Source organism: Vanacampus margaritifer, chromosome 2 (genome assembly GCF_051991255.1).
Source record: "Vanacampus margaritifer isolate UIUO_Vmar chromosome 2, RoL_Vmar_1.0, whole genome shotgun sequence".
Taxonomy (NCBI): domain Eukaryota; kingdom Metazoa; phylum Chordata; class Actinopteri; order Syngnathiformes; family Syngnathidae; genus Vanacampus; species Vanacampus margaritifer.
Window position 1 is genome coordinate 38946700 of NC_135433.1, and position 17610 is coordinate 38964309.

The window sequence follows — 17610 nt, forward strand, 5'->3', positions numbered from 1 at the left end:
TGATCGATTTTTTTTTAATCAGATCGGAATTATATGTGGGATAAAATGTTAACGTGGCATATTCAATCGTCAATCATGCTTTCAACAAGTCATATACAATTATGGACCAGTTTACACACTATAATGGCGTCCAAAATAAAAATATGGTGATATATAATTTTACAATATTAATACACAAGCATCAAATATTTATCGGGTTTAACTATGGATGGGACAAAAATATCGATATAGCTATACATCGCTTTTTCCTAACAGTACAGTATTGATACTGATTGATCAGTTTTAATTGGGAGTGCGATAAAATACACTATTGATACCCAAGCATCAAATATTTATCCGTTTTAAAGGGAAGTCAACTCCCAAATTTTCTTTTCTTTTATGTTGTAGGCCTATGTGTCCCCCACTTGTGAAAATGGGGCATTATGAACAATGTGTTTTTCGAATATGAGTTAAGCAGTAGAATCCACCTGCTATCAATCTCAGGAGGCAGTCATTTTGCCAGTTGCTGTCAACTGAAAATGACATCACAGTTGCTCAGGGCTCATGTAATTACAAATCATAGCTCCTGTTTTCTGAAGCCAAGCTGTGATTGGTTATTAACTTTACCCTGAACAACTGTGATGTCATTTAGACAGCAAGTGACAAAATGGCCGCCCCCCTGAGATGGATGACATATTCTAGAATGCCGGGTTGGGGGCACATACAACCTATTACTGCAAATAATATTTTTGGGTTGACTTCCCTAGTCGTGCGACAAGTATCAGTATTGTGATGTATACAGTACAATCACATAAATATCAATCAGTTTTGTAGAAACGTAATGAATTGTAACTCTGTAACAAAACTTAAAGGAACATCTGTAAAAGTTTGGAGCCACTAGCAGGTTCAAGTCAAGTGTACCTAGTAGTCTTTCCGGTGTGCGTATTTCACAGTAAACACAGTGAAGATGACAAACACACTGGCTTTATCTGCGTTCGTATTTTATTTTTCATATACAAAAAAGATGTCTTCTCATCTACTTTTTTTTTAATTTTTAAATTTCTACGTACTTTCCGAGACAAAAGTCATACATTTGCGCACGGGAATCATCACATCAATGGGGAAAATCTTGTCATTCACACTCGAACAAGGGCTTTCTTTGCATTCACACACACACAATAATAATAATCATAAAAAAAACTTATACATACAATAATTGAGCGATTTTGAACAAGAGTGAGACAAGTCTTTTTGTGTGTGTTAAGAACAGACATGAACATAGAAAAAGCTTATTTTTGTATTAATATGTCTAAGTCAAAGACTAGTTCCAATTTTGACATATAGGGGGCAGCCCATTATTGCACAAAGCATGTTTTTCAGGTTGGGTGCCAGTGCATCTGCATGTCAGTGTAATGAATGTTCCTTTTTTTTTTTTTTCTTTCGGCCACTATTGCACTCAACTTAAAGTCATGGCTGCCAAAATTAAGTTGTCCTACTCTTGCTCTCAGTGGCTCAATTGTTCTTGTCCTTTTTACAGATGACGCCAAGTTACAGAGGTACTGTGTGAGGTAAGTGGTGAGAAGAACTGGAAGTGTTTTTGGGAGGCATTGTGTGAAAGCACCTGGGTGGACCGTTAGGGTGGGAGTGGGGGGTCATTGTTGCACACAGCTGAGTGACCATCAAATGATATTTAAATGACTATTGCTGTGTTAAATATATTGCTGGACCCTCAGCTCATACACACATCACTGTGCACATCAATCGTTTTGCGTAATCCCCCAAAAAAATATTGAAATAAAAATTACCCCATCCATTTGTTTGTTTGTTTTTAACAGAAATCATATGAAAGTCACCATCTTCGCACAGCACTGCATGTCTAAACTATCACGTCTGAACATCACATCGGCAGGTTATGTGTTTATTTAGAGGTAATACTGTTCCAAAAAAAAAAATAAGAAAAAAAAGAGCTCGCAGAAGCATCCGGAATCATCTTTTTGCTTGCGATCCACACACACAAGCACACGCACACACGTGTGCTAGCTACACGACACCCGATAGCCACTCTTGGGCAAAAAATAAAATCTATTATACCATACAGTTAAGACCAAAATTATTATATCATTTATATATATATTTATATTTGTGGAACAGGTATTTTCAAGTTGGATGGGGCTCCAAAAGGGGACAATTTCTATTGCTTTGACTCAGGATCTTGGGAAGTATTCATTTCAAATCACAAGAAGGAGAAAATGTGACTATGGGGTCATTTTTAATGTTTATCTCCAGAATTTCTATTTTGTGTCTTGAATCAGAGTAAGTTTCCAAAAACTAGTCACAGGAATTTTGGAAATACTGAGTTTGTCATGGGAATTAATGGAAGTTAGCTGCTAAACTATGCCCGACAATGTAGCATTGATGTACAAATGTACACAATACACACCTGTTGATTACTGGAAAGGGGAGAAGTGTTTGTAAAGTTGGTGTGATCATTATTATTTTTTAGCATTGTCACCTTCCAATAATTTATTGAAAATAAAACCAAACAAAAATAATACTGTATCTCCAAAATGTGAGAGAAATTCTAGTTTGTCTCAAGATGAAAACATTTTTACAAGTGCTGATCTCAACCATTGTTAATCAGCTATAAATTTACACTGGTTTCTGATTAAGCTCAAGCATAATTTGGTCAAATGTAAAATTTGGCCAACTATTTTAACTCCTTCCAGTACTTGCATGTTCCAGCTAAGAGACCCATTCATAGATACAGAAAAAAAGAACAATATTTCTAAATATGGCAATTTTGGGCTTAACTGTATATGGGAACCTTTAAAACACTGATTCTCAGACCCGGTGCCGGCACCAGATGTGATCGGCCTGCCAGATCGTATTGGGGTCGCCTAACGAACACGTCACGCTACAGGATTGGCTAGAAATTATCCAATTGACGACAAACATTGGAAAGAAAATATTAAAGATGTACTTTAAATAACAAAATGTACGGGCTGAAATGGTAAAAACATAAACAAACATAAGAATATAAAAGCAACATATTGAATAAATAATAAAAATAGATGAAATAAATGATAAATACACAATTTAGTTGCCTGAGATGTGACAAATATTGTCAGTTTAGATTACTAATGTGGTCCTATTATCATTAAGACTATTTTTGTTATGTATTGTGATTTGAGAACTGTTAAAAAAGAAACCAAACCGAAGTGAACACGTCTGAATCGGGCATATCGTTAGCACTGCTGTACTGACGTCATCGGCAAGGTCGACGGCGCTTCAATCTATTTTTATTTTTTTTAATCTTCAAGTATCCTGCTTTTATATTCCTAGGTTTATTTACGTTTTGACAATTTCAGTCCATACATTTTGTTATTTAAATGACATTATTAAAATTTTCTTTCTTATGTTTTGACGTCAACCGGATTTCTTTTTCAAATAACTTTATTGAACAATTATAAACGGATAATCTCCAGCCAATCCAGTAGCGTGACGCCATCGGTAGGCGACCCCGATAGAATCTGGCAGCCCGATCACATCTGGTACCGACACCGGTCCTCGAGTAACCCTATCCAGGCTGTTTTCTATCTCTCCCCAGCCAACACAGCAGAGCAGCGTTATCAGGCTTCATGCAGAGCTTGCTGATTAGCTAATCGTTTGAAACGCCTGTGTTGCTTGTGGGAGACATGGAAAACAGGCTGGTTAAGGGTACTCGAGGACCACGGATGAGAACCACTGCTTTAAAACACACATAAAAAAAAAGAAGAAACAAACAAAAACATAGTGTCCAGCGCGTCATCTATTTACAACAATCGACGTCTCTTAATTTTTTTTAATTTTTGGGGTGTGTGTGTGTGTATAGTGTGACAACTGCTAGGGCTATTGTTAAAAAAAAGTTGTTTTTTTAAAAGTTAAATTACAGTAATTTTCCTGGGGGAAAAAACTAATTAAAAATCTCAATAGACAAAGAGGCCCATCTGACAACATTTAACCATCTGGACTTAAAAATAAAACATACAATCAAATACATCATAAGAACAAAAATAAGTCCACGTACATGTAGAAAAAAAAAGCCTGAGGTACTTGTTCAGAAGATCTGAGGTCAGTCTCGGAGGAGAGGAAGCAGCTTGAGGGCTTACCCCTTCATCATCATCATTTAACACACAAACATACACGCACACACAAAACACGAACGACAACGACGTTAGCCTCGTGTCACGCCACTGATGGTTCTAGAGCAGGCTAAGAATACAAATCCTTGAGAGTTCCGGAATAGTCAGAGCAGCATAAAAAACGGACATTCAAAAATGTATGGAACTTGTGTTCGTATGACAGCATGTACACGACGACGACTGCATGGCATTGCATCGGCGAGAGACGAAAAAGGCAACCGTTTTGAGCTCACCCGGCGTGACGTACGTGGAGGACTGAGGTATCTGGGGACAAATGACTGACTTGAGCGGAATCCGTTCGACACGTCAAGGGAAAACACAGAAACAGACATGTTGCTTGTACTCAAGTATGGCGGCCTGTCCGCTATTCTCACTTAGAAACGCACACGTACAGCACAAAATGGCTCATACCCCGGCTGTTAGGAATTTTTCTAGGTTACAATTATAAGCAATAAATACCTCTCTAAATCAAGGTTCAGCTTAAATTTTGACAAACTTTACTTTGACAAAGTAAACTTTAATTCTGATTCGCACTAAGTTTGAAGGTTCTTTTAAGAATTGTTTCACCATCTTCCAAACAATTTGTTGATTGTTTTCAACTACTATCAAACTGTGCAACTTTAGCATGCAACTTAAGGAAAAATACAGGTCCCAGTGCGACAGCAGTAGAGATCCACAGGTATACGTGAATGTTATTAATCATCTTTCATGAAATATTTGTTGCTTTGCCAGATGTTTAGACTGATCTTAGACCACTATTGTGCTAAATGTTTGGTAGCAGCCATTAAGTGGAAGTCACAAAACATGAATCACTTTTGAAAAATTACAAAAATTGAGTTTGCCCATTTAAGCGACGAGGAAAATAAAGATATGGAAACCCATTTGAATTTCAATTAAAATATCATTTACATATTTTAAAACAATATTTTGACTGAAAGTACACTTCTACAAAACATGCATTTTTTTAACTGTCCGATGAAAGACAAGCTTTATCGCTTTTTGTCATTTATACTGTATATCTTTATCTGAAATGTAAAAGATCTGGAGATAATATATACATACATATGTATATACTGTACATTCATTTTTACTTGATAAATGCAGTATTGCTCACTTTGCTTTCATATGAAAAGCATTTATGCAGAACAGAATATGCATTTTTTTGTTTTTGAAAAAAAAAACGGATGATGTTAAAGACCTTGTCTGTATTTCATCAAAAAAAAAAAACGCTTTCGTAAAACATGCATTTTGTCATTGGCCAATAAAAAGCGAACATTACAGCATACAAGTTTTGCATGCTTTTTCTTTTTTTGAAAACCAAAGACAATTTGCTGTTCATTTTTTTTAAACAAAGTCACACATCTATCATCTATGTTTTTTTTTTAGGGGGGGTCTTAATCATGAGATACTTTGTTGCATTTGAATAAAAACAAAAAAACAGATGCATGCTTTTCATTGGATAGTGACAACTGAAGCTATTTTTTTGTTGTTGCATTTAAAGGTATGCACACTTGGAGACATTTTTCATTGGTCAAGTTCTCAAAACATAAAAAAGTAAGAAAAGCGGCAAATATATCATTGTGTGATTACTAAAAGATGAACTTTCTCAAATTTGGGCCAGGATATGACTCATTTTGTGCTTTAACTGCATAATCATTCATTCCCATCCACTCACACACTTACACAAACATAGTTAAAAATAAAGAATGTGTAACATTGCAACTCCAGACAGCATTCGTCAATGCCGGCACTGGCCAAAGGAGTAACTCTACAAATAAAAGCAATGAGAATGAATCAAAATCAGCATTAAAATGGGGAACACGTCCATAATGACAGCTAGCTTGGCTCTCCCTCTCGCATAAGAGGACACACACAAAAAAAGAAGCCTATTGGATACCTGAGAGGTAGTTCCCCGCGGGACCACATGGTGTCCCTAAAATCTCCAACAAGTCCAGCACCCATTTTAGCTTGATAAAATCCACTGTGCTCCATTATATATATTTATATATACTGTATGATTTTTTGTTGTTGTTTCCCTTAACTTTTCCTTTTCTGTTGGGAGCGAGGCATTCACAGGTTTAAAAAGTAGGGGAGCACACTTTGAAGAGTTTCTTTTAAAAATCAGAGAAGCGTCGACCCCTGAGGAAGATGAATCTATTTTGTTCTAACAGTCTCAAAATCCTCCAGAGGTTTTGAAGTTCAAAAGTTCATTTCACCGGGAAGGGGATAAGGAGAAAAGTATTTTTTGTTTAAATGTTAAAAAATGAGGTAATTAACGAAAAAAAAATACATGAGGTAATAACGACTTTTAGTGTTGCCTGTCGCACAGCTTAAATACTACGTCCAAACTACAGCAGATGGATGTGTTAATAAGATCCAACACCCCAGAACAAAAATACCAGTATTGGGGATAAAATAGCAGCTGCATGTTATTAAATATTCACCGAGATCCACTGAGTTTGAGTTTGAAAAAAAAAATTCAAATAAAAAAATGTCAGGAGCACTGCCCGTGTTCAGGTACTGGACTCTTTGGGAGGTAGGTCCTCGTTGGTGAGCGACGTGACAATGGAGACGGGGCCGTCTGAGGTAGTGCTGCCGGTGGTCCTGGCGATTTGGCCGATGCGCTCCTCCACGCAGCCGGCCGACAGGCGGGCCTCTGCGTCGTGGTCCCAGCATTCCTCGATGGTCTCGCTCAGTTGGCTCAAACCCTGTGGGGGGAGGAGGGGCCGCACGTGTTAAGAAGGCTACCTCCTCCGTTTCAACCCAATGGCTTACTTTTTTTGCATTTACACAAGTCTGAATTTTACCGTTCCTCTTCTGACCAACTATCTTAAAGCTAGAGTTTGCAGTGTTTAAACTTTTTGTCTAAATGACCCGACAGTAGAAAATTATTAAAAAGATCTTTTGAAAAACCACACCTTTTTGACACTCAATTTTTTCTCTCTCATCATACTACTTCATCCTGCCTGGTCAATCATGGTAGATGTCCCTGTACCTGACCGCATAACTTTGTACGCTCAGCAAAATTACTCACAGGATGTTTTAGCCAACAGTCTTTGATGACTGGGCGCAATTTCTTGTGCACGACCACATCCTGCAGATCCTCCAGGGTTGGATGCTGCCCTATTTCGTCCTCAAACGGCAGGAGGTATTCACCCACGGTAGCTGAAAAGGACATTAGAAGAAAAAAAATTGGGCCCCACTTCTTATTAATCAACTAGGACAATCACAAGCTGTCTTCCGGGTGGACTCACCATCGGTTTCGTTGCAGCGGGACACCAGCTCCCACAGCACCAGACCCATGGCGTACATGTCGATCCTCAGGAAGGAGTCTCGCTGGAAATTGATGGCTCCCTCCAGCACCTCGGGAGCCATGTAGCGTCGCGTACCCACCTGATGGCACCAAAACAAGTTGGGAACAGGCTTAATGTGGATATAGTACAGCTGTAAGACACACTGCACGTCGCACATTGACGTTCGCCATTGAACAACCCGTTCATCGTGTACGTGAGGCTGATGGGTGTCTGCAGATGCACCCAAATTGAATGCTTTCCTTCACTATGTGTTTTGATCAGAATGTGTAAATATTGAGACTTGTCTCCATGCCAATGATAGCCTGTTACTGGATCGCCGAGTTCACTGATGCGAGAGACAATTTTTACTTTTGCTGACACTGCCAGCTGTCGGAGCCTAGATTGCACGAAAATTTTGTCTTCCAAGTTCAGGGGTTAAAAAAAAAAAAGAAGTGGAAAGTGGAAATCGGCAATTCATACAATAGACTGAAATATTTTGCATTCTCCCTCCAGCCAGCACAAGCAAGACCCATGTGCTTCATATCCTGGAGACTACAGATGTGATGAAGACGACCAATTTGAAACAGCATTATGAGAAAAAGCATAGGAATTCTGGAGAGACATTTTTTCATAAAATCTGAGGTAACTAACAAACATAAAAAGCACTGAAACTGCTCCAAGTGGTAGTCGTTTATCTGACCCTAGAACAAAAAGCAAGAGCGTGCTTACTTGGAGTGGCCTGTAATTTGCGTAAGGATAAAAAGCCTTTCTCCAATGCAGAAAGAATAATAAAAAAAAAAAATACATGACAACGATTGGTGAAAAAAAAAGAGAGGAAATGACAGCTAAAATGAAGCAAACCCCCCTTTTACATTTCACAGCAACTACACGCACTGAAGTACTGTTTGGTGATATTCTAAGGCAGCTGTCTGATGGAAAACAATTCAGAGTCTATTTCTCCAGCTGTGGATGAGTCTATGACACCACTGACAATGTTTAGCTGATGGTGTTTGTGAGGTATTACGATACGATGAGTCAAAAAGTAAGTCTGGTCGCATGGCTCAGTTTGAGAGATTATGATGCAATCAGGGGTGGGCGATATCATTAGCGATATTATTGTCAAAGTTTCTTTCACGATATGTAGTTTTACATTATAGAGTATTAATATTCTCTCAAAAGAAAAAAACGTGTCCATTGATTGGCTACAAAGCAGTAGGAAGTGCTGAAAGTCCTTATTCCGCAAATCAGCAGCATACATGGCAAATTAGGAGGAAGTGATAAATCCTCATTCTGCCAATCAGTGGGCAGAGGTGAGCATCGTCATTGATGATTGATGGAAGTGCCCACCTTTTGGCGTGTGAAAAATTGCACAGGCTGAGCACCTGAGTAAAGCAGGATTACTTCTGTCGACCGCGATGAGTCCACACGGTCCTTCTCAAGCCATGCATTTTTGTGAGGCTTCACATTATCAAGCATTCGCTAAAAGTGCTGAAGCACACGCCAAAAGATGGGCACTTCCATCTATCATCAATTCCAGTCAATGAAAATGCCCACCTCTGTCAGTGGGCAGGATTCAGTCATGTAACTTAATGGCCCCAGCGTAGTGGAACACGGCAGTGTTTCAAACTCATAGTGGGGATAAATGGAGAAGTCTCTCACCAGCCTGGAAATGATTTGGGGTTGCCAAGATTGACATTGGTCAAAACGTGCAAAAAAACGGTCGCCGTGAAGAGCAACTGGCCGACATTTGTTCAACTTGCTCTGTGTTCCACCATGAACTATGAAAGATTACGAGGAAAACTAGCAGTACACACGTCTACACAGGCACGGCTACGGCTAAAGAATTGAGCAAACACACACTGTATTATTGGCAACTAAACAATCTGTCAAAACATCGCAGCTGCATTTGTTGTCCTTTGGAAACTGCGCGAATAGCTGTACCTACCGTCTGTGTTAAGGACTGTTTACAAATTACATATTCCACGGCGACATATATGGCACAAATCACTATATATCAAATACAATACATTTACATTTTTCATTCTGACTACTGTAGCTGGAATTGGTAGATCCTTGTATACTCCACTTGGAGAAATTGGATGAGATTATTGTCAGACAATCACCAGAAATGTATTTAAACACATTTTCTCATACTGATAGTTGTCGTAGTTGACAATGGTGGACCACAACTTACTGTTGTTCAGAATGATGGTGGTGATGATATTTGTCATTATGGAGTAATAGGTGACATTTAAGTGACAGAAATAAGTAAGCTTCAGGAAAATAGTTTGTTTCTATAAAAAAATTTAATTGCAAAGAAAATTTATTTTTGGGCTACAAATAATAGATTTAGTATGGCAGAACTCATTTAAAATTTACTGTCACAATATCAATAAAAAATGTCAATGTGCTTGCTAAAAAATTGTGAGGTTGTTTTTACACTTGTAAATTACGTGTGTGTACATTCTCAGTCATGCAGGCCTTGGAAACACATCAGGGTTGAAATGAGTTGCTGTAATTATTTCAAATATGGAGCAAAAGTCTGTTTTTGTTACCTGCCCATGAGTGTCTCCTGGAGGTTTCCCCGGTTCAAATCGGACGGCGAGCCCGAAGTCTCCAATGATTGCGCTCAGGTCGTTTCGGAGCATCACATTCTTACTTTTGAAATCCCTGATGATGAGAGAGAAACCGCCATTAGCCAACCTATCACAATGCAGTCGTCATCTTTTGCGCCTATAGGTATACCTGTGCGCGATGGTGGGTTTGGGTTCTTCTCCCTTGTGGCTGGGAATGTCCTCGTGGAGATAGGCTAAGCCACGGGACATAGTCTCGGCTATGAGGCACAGCTCCCCCCAGGTCACAGTGTTGCCCTTGAGGTGGTCGGTCAATGAACCCTGAAACCAAGCACCGGGAGTGTGAAAGGCGTAATGACATTTTTTTTTGTGTGTGTGACAATATACAGTGTTTCCTGTCCAACACTATATAGTTCATAAGTGTTCGGTTACGCAAAGCAGCATCCTAAGCTTTGTGGTCAGGTGACGGGTCTCCTTTTTTTCTTACTCCACATGTGTGGGTCAAGTCCACACTGGGCTAGTAACAAGTCGCGGTAAGGTCACTAGGCGAGCGCCGGCGCTGCAAGTACCGGTACCATTGAAAATGCAATTTAACTCTTTGACTGCCAAAAACGTTAAATAACGTTTAGTAAAATCCTACGGAGGACTGCCAAAGACGTTAAAAGACGTTCACTATGTTTTTTTTTTGGAAACGGGTGGAGGAAAGCCTTGGCCAGCTGTGCTGAAAGTATCAAGCAGATCTAGTTAGTATAATGCCTATTTTTGGCCCCTAGATGGCAGCGATGACTCTCTTTGGACAGGATTGGGTAGGCGTCAGTAGAAGACGTGAGGCGGAGCTAGAGTGTTGAGGGGAGAATGGCTGAGGAAGCGAAAATGGCGACCGGTTGCAAGTAGCTCACGCTTGAGCATTTTTTTTTAAAGACGAAAAGCATCGACCAATGCTAAAGAGTACATTGATGACGACGATGATGATGATGGTGACTCCGAGGTTGACGCCGAAGCTGGAAGCGTTGACGCGGCGTCATAAAGCCTCACTGGTTAGCGATGCTAACGCCGGAAAATGCGGAGCACAACCGAGCACTTCTGCACAGGCAGACGTTCAATCGGACGACGAAGAGTACCCCGAGTTCCCCTCATCGGAGGAGTGGGTACAGTCTGATCACGGAGAAGACACTGGTTATGGACTACGATGCCACCATGAATGGAGTGGATAAGATGGATCAGAACATCTACCAACCGGTATAGGAACTGAAGGACATGAGGAAGCCATCGTAACACCACCGTAACGTCACCGTATCATGATCCTGAGAGTAGACTTGATGGCAACATGGCCAAACACACACTGCAGTAAATGCTTGCTATTGCCCGGAAAAAAAGACGGCAAGAAAGTGTAGCGTCTGCACGTGAAGGGGCAATCGCAGTGTAACTAATCTGTTGTGCAAATCCTGCTGCGTCTCCTTGCACGCAGGGGAGTGTTACAAAAAGAAAAACTGTAGTTGAAACATCCACACAATTGTAATTAGTACCACAGTTGCACACATTTGTAAATAGTTTGCCAAATTGTTTTGTCAAATTGTTACACTGTTGAATGTAAATTAACGTATTTTGCTATCAAAAAAACACTTTTTCCATTGTTGGTGGTAGTGTTTTACAGAAGTAAAGCACTGTTTAGGTGTTTGTGACATCAATCATGGGAAAAAAAGGGGTCAAATTCACTAGAGTGCGTGAAATAATATCGTTTCACAAAAAGCTTGATTTCTCCGTATTTTGTCAAAACAGAGCATTTGGGTGAAACTAACCATTTTCTATTGTTGATTACTGAAAAACGGAATAAGGTAGAAACAAACTTTTTTTTCTGATGAAAGATGAGAGTTCAATCTTTCATTCTGTGTTCCCATAGTCCAAACACATCATTTTCTGTGGACCTTGAAAGATCAGTCAAAATGCTTAAATCAGCTGGCACCCACGGGATCCCTTTTCTGAAAACGCTTGGCAGTCAAAGAGATAATATAGTTTTAAATGACGCAATACCTTGGTACCAAATTAGTACCGTGCATCTCTACTATGCCATCTAATATGAATTGAACATGCAGTCAAAGTTTGATGATCATTTCAGGGATTCTCCAAAATGGGGGAAAATGTTTTGAAATTCAACCCTCAAAGGCAGTTTCACATAGGGATGCACGTTAATGCTATTTTCAACCAATACTGATAAACCAATAATTTAGAAAGTACCGATGTCGGTAACTGATAAGTAAGCCGATAATGGCAAAATTAACTTGAATACAAATATACTTTCGAATCCTACTATAACTTAACATGTATACAATACATTGAAACATTGCGTAAAGCGCATGGAGCTGAATTTGATTGATATCTCTGCTTCAAAGACAACCAGTAACTCATTTTGAGTTTGCCAAAACAAAACAGCCAAGTTTTAAAAACGCAACAAAAAACTGTGAGGTTAACATTTTGGGGAGTGTTGTGGAATTTTCAGTAGTTAGGCGAGATGAATAAAAACAATTTGTCTTTTGGGTTTCTTTATATTTGAAGCTTCAAATATACACATGCCTTACAGAGGAGTCTACAAGAAGTGACCTGTGAGAGTGTGCGCAGTAAATTATCATGGGAAGATTTTTTTTGCAGCCTGGTTAGGTTTTGAGAAGATAAAGGGAAGGTCAGCTAGACAGGAAAGCAATCAGTCTGTTCGAGCAGGCTTTTCAGTCAAGGTCACTTCGATATTGCTTCATGTACAAGAAGTGAAAAGCCCATTGTTAAAGAACATCCAGGTGTCCACAATACAGTATAAACTTATGTTAATACGTGTTCATAGTTATTTTCCATAACAGGACAGTAAAGAAAGCCCACACTGGTGACTGCCATGTCGCAATGATGCATCTTCTGTGAACACAAGGTTGCGCGCATTATGAGGTAACAAATATGCGACATTATCATATAAGAGGGGAGGGGTTGAGGAGTTGAGCCACAACCACAACAGATGGATCAACGTGGCATGTCTATTATTATCTCGGCAGATTTCTTTATGAACTGGTTTATCTGTATGATGTCAAATTGGTCGATAATTGCGATAATTATGGGCATATTTCTTTATTAACTGGTTTATCTTTATGATATCAAATTGGTTAATAATTGACGATAATTAATCGGCCACCGATATTATGGTGCATCCCTAGTTTCACTCAACACCATGAAATTTCATAGGCATGTCTTTCATGAGTAGACCCACAACAAAGTTTCAAGGATCCCGTGTCAGGAATTTAACACAAAGTCGGCCATTTTGGTTCTGTTCAAAGCTGCCATTTGGGTTGCATCATCAAAAGTTGATAAAAATTTCCCCCCCAATTATTGGCCATACACAAGCTTCATATAGCCGATGAGTAGTTTGTCAGTAAATAAACAAAGATCAGTATTATGGCTCAACAAAAGGCAAGAAATCAGTCCTTAATATACCCTGGCCACCATCTAATAAAAGTGCGGTTTTAATAAAAGCAGTGATGCCCTTTTGCAAAGGTAAACAAAAGGCCCAGGCCAATATTGGAAAACAGACAGAAGGTCGGGTCAGGCCAGCACATAAGCGCCTATAGCCAACATTAAAGAGATTGAATTCTTACTCTCTCGTGGAACTCTGTGATGAGCCACAGTTCCGTCTCCAGGTTACTGCCATGCTTCTCAGCAGCGATATAATGCAGGATATTTTCGTGCCGTATGCCCGGTGTCAGGAAGATGTCCCGCTCGTTTTGCCATGACTGCTTATCCTGCGAAACAACAATGGAAGGATGTCAACTTTTAGACCCTTTTCATGTAAAAATCTGAGTGTAAAATGCAAGAGCGTTGACCCACCTGTACAGGGAAGACCTTGACTGCAACATATTCGCTCATGAGTTGGGCTTTCCAAACGCAACCAAAGCGACCCCTGGCTTTGATTTCTAGCAGCCGCAGGGGTTTCAGGCCCACCAGGGGCGATGGAGGGGTGGGTCCAGGGTCCTGAGCCACAAGGAAACAGATTTTTTTCCAATTATATTGATTGATTATATTAATACCGTATTTACCCTCTTAGAGTAAATTACTGTAATCTCTCATTTCCCGCAAACCGCGATTGACGAAATCCTTGAGATATATATATATATCAAGGATTTAAGGATTATACACACAACAAATTTATGCCAGGGATGTGATTTGACCAAAGTGAAATTATCTGAAAATTTAGCCGGGGGTCTGGGGGCCGCTGGCACCCAGCTAGGTCCAGGGTCTAGGTCTAGGTCCAGAGCTCATGGGTTTTCCGTGTTTCTAAGTACTTGCAATGCACTCACATGACAAAGAAATAGACAAAACAACAGCATAAATTTTCAATGTATATTGAACTATCCCATATAAAATGGCAGTTTTAGTCAACTCAAAATCAGTTACATTCAAAAACATTGGACTGCCTTTGCTTTTAAAAACTATCACTGAGAATATCATCATATCTAACTAATGTGATTACTAAGTTAACACATAAATAATGTTGAAGAGTTCAAATTTCATGAACAAATAATTGTATCATGACCAAATGAAAAGTAACTCATATTAGAGCATACCACAAATGTCTTTGTTATAGCAGAAGATGTTATCTGTCGGAGTCATGTGCATACACAATGAACTACAAAAAAATAAATAAATAAATAAATAATCTGAATTTTTTTTGGGGGGGCGGGGAGATAAAAAAAGCGGAATTCCGCGAATTAGTGGAAAAATCACATCCCTGTTATGCTCACTTCTTCAAGGATTATGCTCACTACTTCAAGGATTTCGTCTAGCGCGGTTTGCGAGAAAATTAAGAGATTTTATTAGGGGTGTGCCAAAAAATCGATTCTCATAAGAATCGCAATTCTCATTTAGTACAATTCAGAATTGATTTTAAATGTCCCAAAATCGATTTTATTCAAATAAGTCTTCCATTTTTTTTGTGTGTGCCTTTATTGGGAGCACTGTTCATGTTGTACCCGATATATATATATATATATTCACACACACATATTCGGCAATATATCGCGATATTACAGCGCGCAATTCTCAAATCAATTCGATATGCGGCCGAATTGATTTTTAAACATCAATTTTTTATGGGAATATTCAACAAAACATCTTCCTTCGGGTTAGGATTCACACATTAAGCATGGAAGAATGTTATATTAATGAAACATTACGCCTTAATATTTTATTTCAGTGCTGTTCAAACATGAAACAGACTGCAACCTGTTAAATGCAGTGGCTCAGTTAAAAGTCTGAATTTTCAGATAAATAAATACATTTTCATACAAATCTTACAGTGTACATGTACAAGTTTACTGATTAGTATTTTCTAAATTTGAGCTTATTTTTTTTGCAATAATCAATTTATAGATTTGTGTCGGGATTAATCGGTATCGAATCGAATCGTGATACGAATCGAAAAAATGCATCGGCAGATGTGTCTATCCTAACAGTGGAGGGATTACAATTCATTCTAACTAGTGATGGTTCGCTACATTAGCTAAACAAGTTTGCTTTACAGTAGATGTGCAGTTGTGTAACTTAAGACAGTTGTGCTTAATAGGAACATTGCACTTAAGTTTAAAATGATCCCAAGGTTTTGACATTCTGTCATTTCAATACTCTTTCCTCCTAAATTGCGCTGACTGCTCTGCAGTAACAATTGATGTGGAAAAATCCCGCAATATAGCTACAATACAGAAAAAATAATTCCACGATGTAGTAAAGCCGCAAAAAAGTGAACCATGACATAGAGAAGGAAGACTGTACGAGATGTGTTACGAGTCATGCTTTTAAAGGGCACCCGGCTTTTTACCAGTGTGTTTTATCCTCCTACAATATCCAGTTCATGCTTACAGTTAGCAGCAAATGCCATTTCTGCTCCACTTTGTGTTTATTTGTGCCGTTTTACTTGCGGATCACTCTCTAGTCTGTGCAGCACACCTCCTTAGGAGCAATTGACATCATCGAAAAACCTATTTTTTTTAATGTGAACAAACCATCTTTAATATTTTTGTAAAATTTGCCAGGCTTTAGATGCATGTTTTTGTTGCGCCTTTTCTTATTTTAATATGGTGATAATTCAGATAACAGTGATATTAGTCAGCATAATTGTGATATATATATACAGTATATATATATATTTTTTTTAGTATGCTTTCATCACCATTCTGTACACAACTCCATGTGTTCTCTTGCCCCACAGACAATTCATTTCCACATTTCCATAGAATATAATTGAATGCACTCAACCCTCACCATTTCTTAGAGTGCCTGCGAGGTGGAAATGAGAAACAATGTGGCTTTCATTCCCTGCATACGTCTCTCTTGCCACAGAAGTGCACTGCAGTAAATATAATGGAATTTGTCACCCATCTCACCTCGCCCAGGTCCACATGGCCGTAAGGCGGCTTGCGGTGACGGTACATCCACAGGGCCAAGATGATTGCCAGGGAGAGCACACAGAGCGGCAGCAGGGAGTAGACAAGCACATTCAGCATGGACGGCACTCGGGGCGGAGGCCGGATTTTGACTGTGGGAAGAAACAACTGATGATTATAAACAATGCAAATGATTTAAAAAAAAAAAATCTGCATTACCTTATTGAGGAAATGCTTCTCCGCAACAAAGTATTAGATGTATTGCTAACCTTTCAAATGAACATTTATTGTTAATAGTGTATTGACTATCTCCAAGTAGTAGTTGTCTTGTGGCTTCTTCCAACTGGTGTGTAAACCAACATTTAAGTCTCTTATAAGTCTAATATTTTTTCCCTATATTACGGTATTTTTGTCTGATATAATTGTTTGATATAGGACTATTTTTGGTAATATTTTGTATTGTAATATAATTTTTCCACAATATTTAGATATTTATTTTGCCTATTAATAATGCATATTTTTCTATTTTGTCTATTGTTTTCCGCCCTACTTTTTGCTTAAAATGTGTGTGGATTTTTCATATACAAGTAGTAATATTGTATGCTTTTTTTGCACTTTATTACAATTTGTCATATTTTTTCTATTTTTTCTAATAGTTTATATTTATTTTTGTGATTGTTAATTTTTAAATTAACCTAATACTTATGAATAAAAATTTTTGGGCTTCACACGATCAGGATTTTTTGGGCCGATCACCGATCAGTGATCAACGAGTTTGATTACAGACCAATTAGAAGATGGAGCAATATATCTATTTAAAAAAAATCATATTTACTCTACAGTTGTCCGACAGCATTTGTGAGGGATATCGACTAGCCTGGCCCAGGAATAGCGAAAACCCACATAAGTGAGGGCAATTGAAATGCATGAAGGGAAAAAAAATAATTCTCAAAAGAACACTCCATCCATTCATTTTCTTAACCGCTTGTCCTCACAAGGGTCGCGAGGGCGTCGGAGCCTATCCCAGCTGCCTTCGGGCAGTAGGCGAAGTACACCCTGAAATGGTTGCCAGCCAATCGTAGAACAAAAGAACACAAATAAGCATAAAATTTAAGATGAGCTGAAATGTCTTAATTTGAAGAGCTGATCCATGACGCCGTTGATCGATTGG

At 38.8% G+C, this 17610-nt stretch overlaps 1 protein-coding gene across 1 annotated transcript in view; it reads right to left on the reverse strand.

Annotated features, from left to right (window-relative positions):
- Positions 1 to 963: 963 nt before the first annotated feature.
- The window catches only part of LOC144043809 (activin receptor type-2B-like), a 30340-nt gene continuing 13693 nt past the window's right edge, over positions 964 to 17610 (reverse strand). The window contains exons 4-11 of the mRNA XM_077557797.1: positions 16440 to 16591; positions 13888 to 14031; positions 13659 to 13802; positions 10199 to 10347; positions 10009 to 10123; positions 7415 to 7553; positions 7195 to 7325; positions 964 to 6868 (exon numbers count right to left, since the gene is read on the reverse strand). Of these exons, the coding sequence (XP_077413923.1) occupies positions 6674 to 6868; positions 7195 to 7325; positions 7415 to 7553; positions 10009 to 10123; positions 10199 to 10347; positions 13659 to 13802; positions 13888 to 14031; positions 16440 to 16591 (1169 nt within the window). The 3' untranslated portion in view covers positions 964 to 6673. The remainder of the gene's footprint in view (positions 6869 to 7194; positions 7326 to 7414; positions 7554 to 10008; positions 10124 to 10198; positions 10348 to 13658; positions 13803 to 13887; positions 14032 to 16439; positions 16592 to 17610) is intronic.